This window comes from Bolinopsis microptera, chromosome 12, assembly GCF_026151205.1.
Source record: "Bolinopsis microptera isolate Bmic1 chromosome 12, MBARI_Bmic_1.0, whole genome shotgun sequence".
Lineage (NCBI taxonomy): Eukaryota > Metazoa > Ctenophora > Tentaculata > Lobata > Bolinopsidae > Bolinopsis > Bolinopsis microptera.
This window is the reverse complement of record NC_087083.1, coordinates 13,235,074-13,249,516: the sequence shown is the minus strand read 5'-3', so window position 1 is coordinate 13,249,516 and position 14,443 is coordinate 13,235,074. Positions and strand designations below refer to the sequence as shown.

The 14,443-nt window shown below is 35.8% G+C and overlaps 2 protein-coding genes across 2 annotated transcripts in view; one reads left to right on the top strand and one right to left on the bottom strand.

The window, feature by feature from the left end:
• Nucleotides 1–14,443, bottom strand: part of LOC134823927 (lysophospholipase D GDPD1-like) — a 48,245-nt gene that overhangs the window by 32,054 nt on the left and 1,748 nt on the right. The window contains exons 4-5 of the mRNA XM_063835524.1: nt 14,120–14,333; nt 7,495–7,617 (exon numbers count right to left, since the gene is read on the bottom strand). Of these exons, the coding sequence (XP_063691594.1) occupies nt 7,495–7,617; nt 14,120–14,333 (337 nt within the window). The remainder of the gene's footprint in view (nt 1–7,494; nt 7,618–14,119; nt 14,334–14,443) is intronic.
• On the top strand, nt 4,863–6,897 carry LOC134824368 (uncharacterized). Its single transcript, XM_063836263.1, has 2 exons — nt 4,863–6,701; nt 6,862–6,897. The coding sequence occupies exon 1, from the start codon at nt 5,591–5,593 to the stop codon at nt 6,656–6,658; it is 1,068 nt and encodes a 355-aa protein (XP_063692333.1). The 5' UTR covers nt 4,863–5,590; the 3' UTR covers nt 6,659–6,701; nt 6,862–6,897.

Genomic DNA, 14,443 nt, shown 5'->3' with positions numbered 1-14,443 from the left:
TAGCTTACTGTGATCTCTTCAAATCCTGATCCAATAGAACTTTAGCTCCTCCAGCTTACTGTGATCTCTTCAAATCCTGATCCAATAGAACTTTAGCTCCTCCAGCTTACTGTGATCTCTTCAAATCCTGATCCAATAGAACTTTAGCTCCTCCAGCTTACTGTGATCTCTTCAAATCCTGATCCAATAGAACTTTAGCTCCTCCAGCTTACTGTGATCTCTTCAAATCCTGATCCAATAGAACTTTAGCTCCTCCAGCTTACTGCGATCTCTTCAAATCCTGATCCAATAGAACTTTAGCTCCTCCAGCTTACTGTGATCTGTTCAAATCCTGATCCAATAGAACTTTAGCTCCTCCAGCTTACTGTGATCTCTTCAAATCCTGATCCAATAGAACTTTAGCTCCTCCAGCTTACTGTGATCTGTTCAAATCCTGATCCAATAGAACTTTAGCTCCTCCAGCTTACTGTGATCTCTTCAAATCCTGATCCAATAGAACTTTAGCTCCTCCAGCTTACTGTGATCTCTTCAAATCCTGATCCAATGGAACTTTAGCTCCTCCAGCTCACTGCGATCTCTTCAAATCCTGATCCAATAGAACTTTAGCTCCTCCAGCTTACTGTGATCTCTTCAAATCCTGATCAAATGGAACTTTAGCTCCTCCAGCTTACTGTGATCTCTTCAAATCCTGATCCAATAGAACTTTAGCTCCTCCAGCTTACTGTGATCTCTTCAAATCCTGATCAAATGGAACTTTAGCTCCTCCAGCTTACTGTGATCTCTTCAAATCCTGATCCAATAGAACTTTAGCTCCTCCAGCTTACTGTGATCTCTTCAAATCCTGATCCAATAGAACTTTAGCTCCTCCAGCTTACTGTGATCTGTTCAAATCCTGATCCAATAGAACTTTAGCTCCTCCAGCTTACTGTGATCTCTTCAAATCCTGATCCAATAGAACTTTAGCTCCTTCAGCTTACTGTGATCTCTTCAAATCCTGATCCAATAGAACTTTAGCTCCTCCAGCTTACTGTGATCTCTTCAAATCCTGATCAAATAGAACTTTAGCTCCTCCAGCTTACTGTGATCTCTTCAAATCCTGATCCAATAGAACTTTAGCTCCTCCAGCTTACTGTGATCTCTTCAAATCCTGATCCAATAGAACTTTAGCTCCTCCAGCTTACTGTGATCTCTTCAAATCCTGATCCAATAGAACTTTAGCTACTCCAGCTTACTGTGATCTCTTCAAATCCTGATCCAATAGAACTTTAGCTCCTCCAGCTTACTGTGTCCTCTTCAAATCATGATCCAATAGAACTTTAGCTCCTCCAGCTTACTGTGATCTCTTCAAATCCTGATCCAATAGAACTTTAGCTCCTCCAGCTTACTGTGATCTCTTCAAATCCTGATCTAATAGAACTTTAGCTCCTCCAGCTTACTGTGATCTCTTCAAATCCTGATCCAATAGAACTTTAGCTCCTCCAGCTTACTGTGATCTCTTCAAATCCTGATCTAATAGAACTTTAGCTCCTCCAGCTTACTGTGATCTCTTCAAATCCTGATCCAATAGAACTTTAGCTCCTTCAGCTTACTGTGATCTCTTCAAATCCTGATCCAATAGAACTTTAGCTCCTCCAGCTTACTGTGATCTCTTCAAATCCTGATCCAATAGAACTTTAGCTCCTCCAGCTTACTGTGATCTCTTCAAATCCTGATCCAATAGAACTTTAGCTCCTCCAGCTTATTGTGATCTCTTCAAATCCTGATACAATAGAACTTTAGCTACTCCCTAGACTAGGTGACACTGGGATTCGAAACCTGGAGTTTCTGCACAGAAGACGGGTGCTCTAACCACTAGGCCACCTAGCTTGATTAACAATGGAACACAATTGAAGCTGCACAGTCCGAAAGTTAAATCCTTCCTGTTTGATCAGCTGAAATAGAGATCAGAAACACTGTTTTTATAATATGTACCTTATAAACTGAAAATAATTTTATTTAAATTATAACGCTAGTCTTAATGTCTTACAAACAGTTTTAAAGAGAATACTATCTTCACACTTTTTCACTGTGTTGACCACCGACGCGACAATAGATCAATATTTACTGATGATAATAAAGAAGACTCTCTCAGTAATGGTATTATTTAATTATTCTGAAAGAAACGTCGGATGTTTTAAACAGATGACAGACTGCTCATTTTTATTGTTATCTAATTCTAATGTCTAGATAGGAAGAAGCTATGTGTAATTTTCATTGTCCTAATAAAATCAATAACAAACGATGCAAGGTCAGGGGTCCCACAAGGCTCAAGACTAGGTCCATTCCTCTTTGTAATGAACACTGCATTTCGCTTTACTTTACAACATAAGATTCGATAATAAAAGATTGGACTAAGAAAGCAAGGATCTCGGTACAAAGACTATTGTCCGAATAAATGTTTGAACAGTGATGATTTAGATTAGTAATTGTTCTGCTTAATGAAAATTAATAAAATTGCGCACATCTCTCTAAATTTACCTTAGACAATGGCTCAGGATTGTCTCTTGTAATATGTAGGTTGGCCATTTCTTTTTGTGTAGAACGGGTTGTTTAGCGATTTTTTATTTAACAGGCAGATTGACAGTTAGATTGCCGGCCTCTCAACCTAAATCTTTAAAAGATAGATAAGAAAAAAGAAGATCCTGGCTTAAAATGGACGATAATTTCACAATATACTACATTGCCATAGTATGCGGGGTGACAATGGGTTTTCCAGCAGTGCTATTCTATCTGCTTCACTGTTGCTTGAAAATAATCGAATCGAGCGAGGAAGAGCTCTTACAAGACAGACATGAAACATCTCCACTTTCCACAGAGCATTCCCTAGATCAGGAATCTGATAGCACCCAAAAATGTCAACTTCAACACCCAGAAGATCACCCAGATTGTGGTAAATGTGGGGACCACGTACAATTCATTCCTCCTGATATGGATCTTAGGTTCCCGACAGCGTACTATACGATCCTTCCTCCGCAAACCAATGATAACACAGTCGATATTCCATCTGATGATCAGCCTCCCCCTTACAATGATCTGTTCAAGTCTTGAAAAGAAAGGGAACTGGGATATAGATTAAAGAAGTGACCGGAACAGAAAATTCATAGATTCAGCAAGGTATTACATAGTGGACTTTGGAACTGTGTTATTGAAGTAGACGTTAAACAACCTTATTCAGGATGACTTAAAGTTACTGAGGTGAAGATTGCATTCTGAAACAATTTGGAACATTAGTAAATATTAACATACAGTTATTTGGGACTTGCAGTACTGTAATACTGTATAGTACAGTAATACTGTATAGTACAGTACTGTAATACTGTATACAGTACTGTAATACTGTATACAGTACTGTAATACTGTATACAGTACTGTAATACTGTATACAGTACTGTAATACTGTATACAGTACTGTAATACTGTATACAGTACTTTAATACTGTATACAGTACTGTAATACTGTAAATAGTACTGTAATACTGTATACAGTACTGTAATACTGTAAATAGTACTGTAATACTGTATATATAGTACTGTAATACTGTATAGTACTGTAATACTGTATAGTACAGTACTGTAATACTGTATAGTACAGTACTGTCATACTGTATACAGTACTGTAATACTGTATAGTGGACTTTGGGACTGTATTGTTAGTCTTAGAAAGGAGAAAGGACGGGGTGTAGTTCTTGGAATAAATAATGTTCTATTATCGATGGACGATGTGTCTCACTAGATGAACCAGTGATCACCGGTCGAGGTGGCAAACTATTTCTCAAGAAATCTCTGATCTTAACTTCATCTAACATATATTGAAAACACTGTGAAATGTTGAGGAACTCTGCTCCGTGATAAAGATCGTACCATATTATACAAATGTTGTATTATAATCTTTGAATGATAAGTATTTTTAAACTGACATCAAGTTTATTGTCGTGAAAATTGCAAAATTTAATCAAACGTAGGACACCACACCTGATGCGGTATCCAGGGGAGGCCGACAAAGGGGGCCCCCGATTATTAGGGGTCAGATCATATGACGTATAATTAGTAATGTGACGTATAATTAGTGATGTGATCCATCAGTAGAATTTAATTGACCCAGAAATGAGATAGATATAGGGTAGAGTTCACATGTCAATACTGTAAATCATAGCTGTACATTAAGAAGTTAACATGATCTGACTGCTCGACTCGTAGATCACATAAGGGACTTAGGGACGGGTCACGGGAGCTCTTGCTAAAGGGGTTCTCGTATCAAAGGATGTGAGACGTACGTGCAGGTTAATAAATATAAATTTCGGTCACGTTTCTCCTACAAATATTCGGGTCGCCTATAAATGATAGGGTTGGGTTTATTAATTTACCAGACAAAAAAAGACAAAAGTTCAAAAGAAACAGCAGGTACACAGCCATTTATATTAGCTTATATTAACCACTTAGCAGTGCCTCTGAAGCTAACAATATAATGCCTTCTCAATAAAGAGGTATATTATTTATGAAAACCTTTTTTTGGTGTCGTAAAGATCGGCTGACTGAACAAAGGAACGAGATTCTCGAAAGTTCAATAAGAGTATGACGTGCCTTTCTTTGCAGCGGAAAGCATTGACTGTATAATAGCCAACCTATTGGAGTAGATTCATTATGGTGGATCGCCACTTGCCGCTTCTATTTTAGTTATTTTTGTGTTGTCGCATTGAATTTTTGTTAATTGTAAACTTAATAAAATTTGTGGTAGATTTGAAAAGGAATTGTCTTAAAAAGTGACGAAAGCATATACGATCTGAAACCAATTTCTCCCTAATTTCAATCATGCTCAAACAATTTTTGGGTTTCTGTGGATTCATGCCACTACTCATTGTCCTAGTATGTTGCACCAGAAAGATAACACTGTTTATTCAACAATTCATACGCAACAGAAACTCAATATCAACACGACAACCTGATCCCGCCCCGATTATAACCTCAACGTTTCCCAACACAGCGATATATCAGATCAATCCTCAACGGAACTACCAGCGGGCCCCTGATCTGGGCAGGTTATATATCCGACCTCCTGATTCACCAGACAAGCCTGCGGAGTATTACTGGATTGTTCCTCCGCATACTTTGGAGATTACAGTTGAGATTTCTCCTGCTGGAGATGAAATTGAACGTCTGGCGTACAATGATTTGAATAAATCATGAATATTTGATCCCACTAATTCAATCATTATGTTGTTTGGGAGTGTCGCTGATTTTTTTGTGTGTGTGTTTTTGCTTATTTAATGATTGTTTATTTATCTTGTGACGGTCATAGCCACATTGTCTGACACTCTGACACGATCTTCACCGCACTGGCAACATAGTTAAAAAATCAGTCGATGGAACAACTAATGACATTAATATAATCTTTGGAGCATGATTGCAAGATTTTAACAGGCTGAAGGATGTAGAATTATCATTCCAGCAATTCCTCAGCGCATAAAAATAAATCTTCCGGCATAAATCCTGCTTTACACAATCGTTTTAGATATCTGTTTGACTTTGAGTTGTTTACGACATAACATTTGTTATGTTTTTGTTTAATGGCGTGGCTTTGTTGGTCTGTGCTGCAGTTGCCACCGGTGATGCTGAGGCAGTTGGAGGAATACGGGAAAACTTAGGAACGGAAATTAAAGATTACGAAATCATTGGATTAAAAAAGAAGGACTTGGTTGTTAAAACGGACGATAAGAAGTCGGACTTGATAGCGAAACAAGAAGACATATTGATGGTCAAAACTGAGAAGGCAATTTTGAACCCAGTCGAGGCAAAACCGTACATAACTGTACCCGCATTAGAATTCGAAGATTCAGGCCCAACCCAGTCAAGAACAGCCAAAACTCTACCCGAATTAGAATTCGAAGATTCAGGCCCAACCCAGTCAAGAACAGCCAAAACTCTACCCGAATTAGAATTCGAAGATTCAGGCCCAACCCAGTCAAAAACAGCCAAAACTCTATCCGAATTAGAATTCGAAGATTCAGGCCCAACCCAGTCAAAAACAGCCAAAACTCTACCCGAATTAGAATTCGAAGATTCAGGCCCAACCCAGTCAAAAACAGCCAAAACTCTACCCGAATCAGAAATTGAAGATTCAGGCACAACCCAGCCAAAAACAGTAAACAATATACCCGAATCAAAAATCGAAGAGTCAGGCCCAATACAAGCAAAAACGGACAACACTGTACTTGAAAGAGAAATCGAAGATACGGGCCGAGTCCAGGCTAAAACGGACAACACTGTACCCGAAACAGAAATTAAAGACCCAATCCATGCAAAAACAGAACCCATATACATCGTCACAACAACCAAACCAGCCTTTACGGACAACAGAACCGAACCCGAAGCCCCAGATAATCTATCACACAACTGTGACGCTATCTCGCACCCACTCCTCTCTCCGCACTGTGCACTCTGGCTCTACTCCCACTACCATCACATCAGGGGAGGGTGGCGGCAGTGTCAGGAGTTCGGGTCCAGTTATAACAGGCGGTGTGGGTTGTGGTGGGCCAAGTGCAAGAGGAGGAAGAGGAATCAGCATTGTTGTATAAGTGTGCATTGTAATGCGAAGTTGTTCCATGGGCTCAATCTGGGGTAGTGTGTGGGGGATCACGGGAGCAGGGTTCGGAAATCAAGCGGTGGTATTCTTCAGATTGTAGAACTTGGGGAATATAGTTACATTATATCAGTTCAGTCCAAGTTATTCTTCAGATTGTAGAACTTGGGGAATATAGTTACATTATATCAGTTCAGTCCAAGTTATTCTTCAGATTGTAGAACTTGGGGAATTTAGTTGGGAAGTTATTCTTCAGATTGTAGAACTTGGGGAATTTAGTTACATTTTATCAGTTCAGTCCAAGTTATTCTTCAGATTGTAGAACTTGGGAAATTTAGTAACATTTTATCTGTTCAGTCCAAGTTATTCTTCAGATTGTAGGACTTAGGGAATTTAGTAACATTTTATCACTCTTATTCTTAAGATTTTAGAACTTTTAAGGGACATTTTATCAGTGGCGAAATTTTGAGAAAATCATGTAACATGTTATGAGAATGCACTGAATTTGCGTGACCGTTAGTGAAGAGTTAGAATGAAGTTTATTCTAGAATATTCCATAATTTTTCATAAAATTGATATTGCGTCTAAATATTCACAAAAATGTATTTTGGGGTGTTGATGATTAATTAGTGATCTTTTAATCTGCAGATGAAGGTAGTAATTGAAATTATCTTTGTAATTGACCAATTGACTAATTTGCTGTCCAGTAATATTTTGAATCTATTGCTTGTATCTAAACCAAAAGGAAAAACTTGACGAACCAAATCACATTTCTATAAATCATAACCGTATTGTATGAATAAATATGTATTTAAATCAAAAAATATGTTAGTAAAATATCAAAAAATACACGCAATTTAACACCAAAATGGTCTTACCTCCATTTCCTTAAGACAGAGAGGTAAGGTGGACAGAAGATGTTGGGAGATGTTCTCGTCCACGCCGCACACGCGCGCTAGATTATCATCGTGACACACTACCACCTCCCCATCCCGCGTCATCTGCGGAAACGTCATGTGATTATTTAGGCAAGTTTCCACAACTGATTTTTTCTGATCAGCGATAATAACCGCTTTTTTAACGCTAAAAAAGCGCTTATTTCGAAAACCCACCGTTTATTGGCGATTATTTTACGTCAATAAACGGTCCCGTTAATAAACGATTAGAAACGATTATAATCGCTTTTCCATCCCGCGTCATCTGCGGTAACTTCATGTGATTATTCATTAATTAATCATAATAAGTTTGTTGTGCGTATTGTACGTTCATAAATTTGAAGATGAATTTAAGAGATTTAATTGTTTGATCTACAACAATATGAAAATAGGGCCTTTCAGTTGGCGAGATGTTGTGGGATAGTTGAGTGACAAATATAAAATATTCGTATTGAGGTTAGAGGTAAAATATTACTCTGAACAGATCGAGTGTTTGCTCGGAATAAATTAACCTTACAAAGTTGCAAAGGTAATAATGCCATTGCCAAATGCCAAGCATCCATAGACCGATATGACGTGAGAATGTTCCGTGTTTAATGTTTATCATAATGTCCAGACTGGTAATGTCCAGACTGGTAATGTCCAGACTGGTAATGTTCAGACTGATAATGTTCAGACTGGTATTGTCCAGACTGAGATTCAGGAGTGTAAGATAGATAACTTAATCATGCGGCTCAGAGACAGGACAGCAGCAAAGACGATAGTAACCAAACTGGACACTGAGTATTTAAGGAATTTGGCACTGGAATGTATGTATACTATAGTGCAATTGCCGGGTAATATTCCTTGCATGATGGTAGGTTTTGAGTAGCTTGTAATGCCGCACGTTTGTGTAGTATAGTGAAGATAGTGTAGTATAGTGAAGATAGTGTAGTATAGTGAAGATAGTGTAGTATATTGAAGATAGTGTAGTATAGTGAAGATAGTGTAGTATAGTGAAGATAGTGTAGTATAGTGAAGATAGTGTGTTATAGTGAAGATAGTGTAGTATAGTGAAGATAGTGTGTTATAGTGAAGATAGTGTAGTATAGTAAAGATAGTGTAGTACAGTAAAGATAGTGTAGTATAGTGAAGATAGTGTAATATAGTGAAGATAGTGTAGTATAGTGAAGATAGTGTAGTATAGTGAAGATAGTGTAGTGTAGTGAAGATAGTGTAGTATAGTGAAGATAGTGTAGTATAGTGAAGATAGTGTAGTATAGTGAAGATAGTGTAATATAGTGAAGATAGTGTAGTATAGTGAAGATAGTGTAGTATAGTGAAGATAGTGTAGTGTAGTGAAGATAGTGTAATATAGTGAAGATAGTGTAGTATAGTGAAGATAGTGTAGTATAGTGAAGATAGTGTAGTATAGTGAAGATAGTGTAGTATAGTGAAGATAGTGTAGTATAGTGAAGATAGTGTAGTATAGTGAAGATAGTGTAGTATAGTGAAGATAGTGTAGTATAGTGAAGATAGTGTAGTGTAGTGAAGATAGTGTAGTATAGTGAAGATAGTGTAGTATAGTGAAGATAGTGTAATATAGTGAAGATAGTGTAGTATAGTGAAGATAGTGTAGTATAGTGAAGATAGTGTAGTATAGTGAAGATAGTGTAGTATAGTGAAGATAGTGTAGTATAGTGAAGATAGTGTAGTATAGTGAAGATAGTGTAGTATAGTGAAGATAGTGTAGTATAGTGAAGATAGTGTAGTATAGTGAAGATAGTGTAGTATAGTGAAGATAGTGTAGTATAGTGTAGTATAGTGAAGATAGTGTAGTATAGTGTAGTATAGTGAAGATAGTGTAGTATAGTGAAGATAGTGTAGTATAGTGAAGATAGTGTAGTATAGTGAAGATGGTGTAGTATAGTGAAGATAGTGTAGTATAGTGAAGATAGTGTAGTATAGTGAAGATAGTGTAGTATAGTGTAGTATAGTGAAGATAGTGTAGTATAGTGTAGTATAGTGAAGATAGTGTAGTATAGTGAAGATAGTGTAGTATAGTGTAGTATAGTGAAGATAGTGTAGTATAGTGTAGTATAGTGAAGATAGTGTAGTATAGTGAAGATAGTGTAGTATAGTGAAGATAGTGTAGTATAGTGAAGATGGTGTAGTATAGTGAAGATAGTGTAGTATAGTGAAGATAGTGTAGTATAGTGAAGATAGTGTAGTATAGTGAAGATAGTGTAGTATAGTGAAGATAGTGTAGTATAGTGAAGATAGTGTAGTATAGTGTAGTATAGTGAAGATAGTGTAGTATAGTGTAGTATAGTGAAGATAGTGTAGTATAGTGAAGATAGTGTAGTATAGTGAAGATAGTGTAGTATAGTGAAGATAGTGTAGTATAGTGAAGATGGTGTAGTATAGTGAAGATAGTGTAGTATAGTGAAGATAGTGTAGTATAGTGAAGATAGTGTAGTATAGTGAAGATAGTGTAGTATAGTGAAGATAGTGTAGTATAGTGAAGATAGTGTAGTATAGTGTAGTATAGTGAAGATAGTGTAGTATAGTGTAGTATAGTGTAGTATAGTGAAGATAGTGTAGTATAGTGAAGATAGTGTAGTATAGTGAAGATAGTGTAGTATAGTGAAGATAGTGTAGTATAGTGAAGATAGTGTAGTATAGTGAAGATAGTGTAGTATAGTGAAGATAGTGTAGTATAGTGTAGTATAGTGAAGATAGTGTAGTATAGTGTAGTATATTGAAGATAGTGTAGTATAGTGAAGATAGTGTAGTATAGTGAAGATAGTGTAGTATAGTGAAGATGGTGTAGTATAGTGAAGATAGTGTAGTATAGTGAAGATAGTGTAGTATAGTGAAGATAGTGTAGCATAGTGAAGATAGTGTAGTATAGTGAAGATAGTGTAGTATAGTGAAGATAGTGTAGTATAGTGTAGTATAGTGAAGATAGTGTAGTATAGTGTAGTATAGTGAAGATAGTGTAGTATAGTGAAGATAGTGTAGTATAGTGAAGATAGTGTAGTATAGTGAAGATGGTGTAGTATAGTGAAGGTAGTGTAGTATAGTGAAGATAGTGTAGTATAGTGAAGATAGTGTAGTATAGTGAAGATAGTGTAGTATAGTGAAGATAGTGTAGTATAGTGAAGATAGTGTAGTATAGTGAAGATAGTGTAGTATAGTGAAGATAGTGTAGTATAGTGTAGTATAGTGAAGATAGTGTAGTATAGTGAAGATAGTGTAGTATAGTGAAGATAGTGTAGTATAGTGAAGATGGTGTAGTATAGTGAAGATAGTGTAGTATAGTGAAGATAGTGTAGTATAGTGAAGATAGTGTAGTATAGTGAAGATAGTGTAGTATAGTGAAGATAGTGTAGTATAGTGAAGATAGTGTAGTATAGTGTAGTATAGTGAAGATAGTGTAGTATAGTGTAGTATAGTGAAGATAGTGTAGTATAGTGAAGATAGTGTAGTATAGTGAAGATAGTGTAGTATAGTGTAGTATAGTGAAGATAGTGTAGTATAGTGTAGTATAGTGAAGATAGTGTAGTATAGTGAAGATAGTGTAGTATAGTGAATATAGTGTAGTATAGTGAAGATAGTGTAGTATAGTGTAGTATAGTGAAGATAGTGTAGTATAGTGTAGTATAGTGAAGATAGTGTAGTATAGTGAAGATAGTGTAGTATAGTGAATATAGTGTAGTATAGTGAAGATAGTGTAGTATAGTGAAGATAGTGTAGTATAGTGAAGATAGTGTGTTATAGTGAAGATAGTGTAGTATAGTGAAGATAGTGTGTTATAGTGAAGATAGTGTAGTATAGTAAAGATAGTGTAGTACAGTAAGATAGTGTAGTATAGTGAAGATAGTGTAATATAGTGAAGATAGTGTAGTATAGTGAAGATAGTGTAGTATAGTGAAGATAGTGTAGTGTAGTGAAGATAGTGTAGTATAGTGAAGATAGTGTAGTATAGTGAAGATAGTGTAGTATAGTGAAGATAGTGTAATATAGTGAAGATAGTGTAGTATAGTGAAGATAGTGTAGTATAGTGAAGATAGTGTAGTGTAGTGAAGATAGTGTAATATAGTGAAGATAGTGTAGTATAGTGAAGATAGTGTAGTATAGTGAAGATAGTGTAGTATAGTGAAGATAGTGTAGTATAGTGAAGATAGTGTAGTATAGTGAAGATAGTGTAGTATAGTGAAGATAGTGTAGTATAGTGAAGATAGTGTAGTATAGTGAAGATAGTGTAGTGTAGTGAAGATAGTGTAGTATAGTGAAGATAGTGTAGTATAGTGAAGATAGTGTAATATAGTGAAGATAGTGTAGTATAGTGAAGATAGTGTAGTATAGTGAAGATAGTGTAGTATAGTGAAGATAGTGTAGTATAGTGAAGATAGTGTAGTATAGTGAAGATAGTGTAGTATAGTGAAGATAGTGTAGTATAGTGAAGATAGTGTAGTATAGTGAAGATAGTGTAGTATAGTGAAGATAGTGTAGTATAGTGTAGTATAGTGAAGATAGTGTAGTATAGTGTAGTATAGTGAAGATAGTGTAGTATAGTGAAGATAGTGTAGTATAGTGAAGATAGTGTAGTATAGTGAAGATGGTGTAGTATAGTGAAGATAGTGTAGTATAGTGAAGATAGTGTAGTATAGTGAAGATAGTGTAGTATAGTGTAGTATAGTGAAGATAGTGTAGTATAGTGTAGTATAGTGAAGATAGTGTAGTATAGTGAAGATAGTGTAGTATAGTGTAGTATAGTGAGATAGTGTAGTATAGTGTAGTATAGTGAAGATAGTGTAGTATAGTGAAGATAGTGTAGTATAGTGAAGATAGTGTAGTATAGTGAAGATGGTGTAGTATAGTGAAGATAGTGTAGTATAGTGAAGATAGTGTAGTATAGTGAAGATAGTGTAGTATAGTGAAGATAGTGTAGTATAGTGAAGATAGTGTAGTATAGTGAAGATAGTGTAGTATAGTGTAGTATAGTGAAGATAGTGTAGTATAGTGTAGTATAGTGAAGATAGTGTAGTATAGTGAAGATAGTGTAGTATAGTGAAGATAGTGTAGTATAGTGAAGATAGTGTAGTATAGTGAAGATGGTGTAGTATAGTGAAGATAGTGTAGTATAGTGAAGATAGTGTAGTATAGTGAAGATAGTGTAGTATAGTGAAGATAGTGTAGTATAGTGAAGATAGTGTAGTATAGTGAAGATAGTGTAGTATAGTGTAGTATAGTGAAGATAGTGTAGTATAGTGTAGTATAGTGTAGTATAGTGAAGATAGTGTAGTATAGTGAAGATAGTGTAGTATAGTGAAGATAGTGTAGTATAGTGAAGATAGTGTAGTATAGTGAAGATAGTGTAGTATAGTGAAGATAGTGTAGTATAGTGAAGATAGTGTAGTATAGTGTAGTATAGTGAAGATAGTGTAGTATAGTGTAGTATATTGAAGATAGTGTAGTATAGTGAAGATAGTGTAGTATAGTGAAGATAGTGTAGTATAGTGAAGATGGTGTAGTATAGTGAAGATAGTGTAGTATAGTGAAGATAGTGTAGTATAGTGAAGATAGTGTAGCATAGTGAAGATAGTGTAGTATAGTGAAGATAGTGTAGTATAGTGAAGATAGTGTAGTATAGTGTAGTATAGTGAAGATAGTGTAGTATAGTGTAGTATAGTGAAGATAGTGTAGTATAGTGAAGATAGTGTAGTATAGTGAAGATAGTGTAGTATAGTGAAGATGGTGTAGTATAGTGAAGGTAGTGTAGTATAGTGAAGATAGTGTAGTATAGTGAAGATAGTGTAGTATAGTGAAGATAGTGTAGTATAGTGAAGATAGTGTAGTATAGTGAAGATAGTGTAGTATAGTGAAGATAGTGTAGTATAGTGAAGATAGTGTAGTATAGTGTAGTATAGTGAAGATAGTGTAGTATAGTGAAGATAGTGTAGTATAGTGAAGATAGTGTAGTATAGTGAAGATGGTGTAGTATAGTGAAGATAGTGTAGTATAGTGAAGATAGTGTAGTATAGTGAAGATAGTGTAGTATAGTGAAGATAGTGTAGTATAGTGAAGATAGTGTAGTATAGTGAAGATAGTGTAGTATAGTGTAGTATAGTGAAGATAGTGTAGTATAGTGTAGTATAGTGAAGATAGTGTAGTATAGTGAAGATAGTGTAGTATAGTGAATATAGTGTAGTATAGTGAAGATGGTGTAGTATAGTGAAGGTAGTGTAGTATAGTGAAGATAGTGTAGTATAGTGAAGATAGTGTAGTATAGTGAAGATAGTGTAGTATAGTGAAGATAGTGTAGTATAGTGTAGTATAGTGAAGATAGTGTAGTATAGTGTAGTATAGTGAAGATAGTGTAGAATAGTGAAGATAGTGTAGAATAGTGAAGATAGTGTAGTATAGTGAAGATAGTGTAGTATAGTGAAGATAGTGTAGTATAGTGAAGATAGTGTAGTATAGTGAAGATAGTGTAGTATAGTGAAGATAGTGTAGTATAGTGAAGATCTAAATTTAAACTACTAAAGTATTTAAGCAACTGCAGCACCAACAAATAATATACCTGCACATCCAGCTCGAACAGTTCCACATCAATCAGTTCAGCCTGTTTAAACGCGGACATGGTATTCTCCGTCCATTCTCCGCCCCCACCGCGATGCGCTTGGAAGCGGGAGGGGAAGGTAACGCGGCCTGGTTTATGAAGGAGTTGGGGGCAGAGGAAGAGAACAACTGAGGATATTACGTAGGAGCCAGCTACATAGTACAGTAACATAACACTGGGAAGTAGGGAGTGGTGAATTAGTTAATTAGTTAATTAGTTAATGAGTTAATTAGTGAGGTTCATGTCTAAGACTAAACGTGTTTTCAATTGGATAATGTAAGGGTC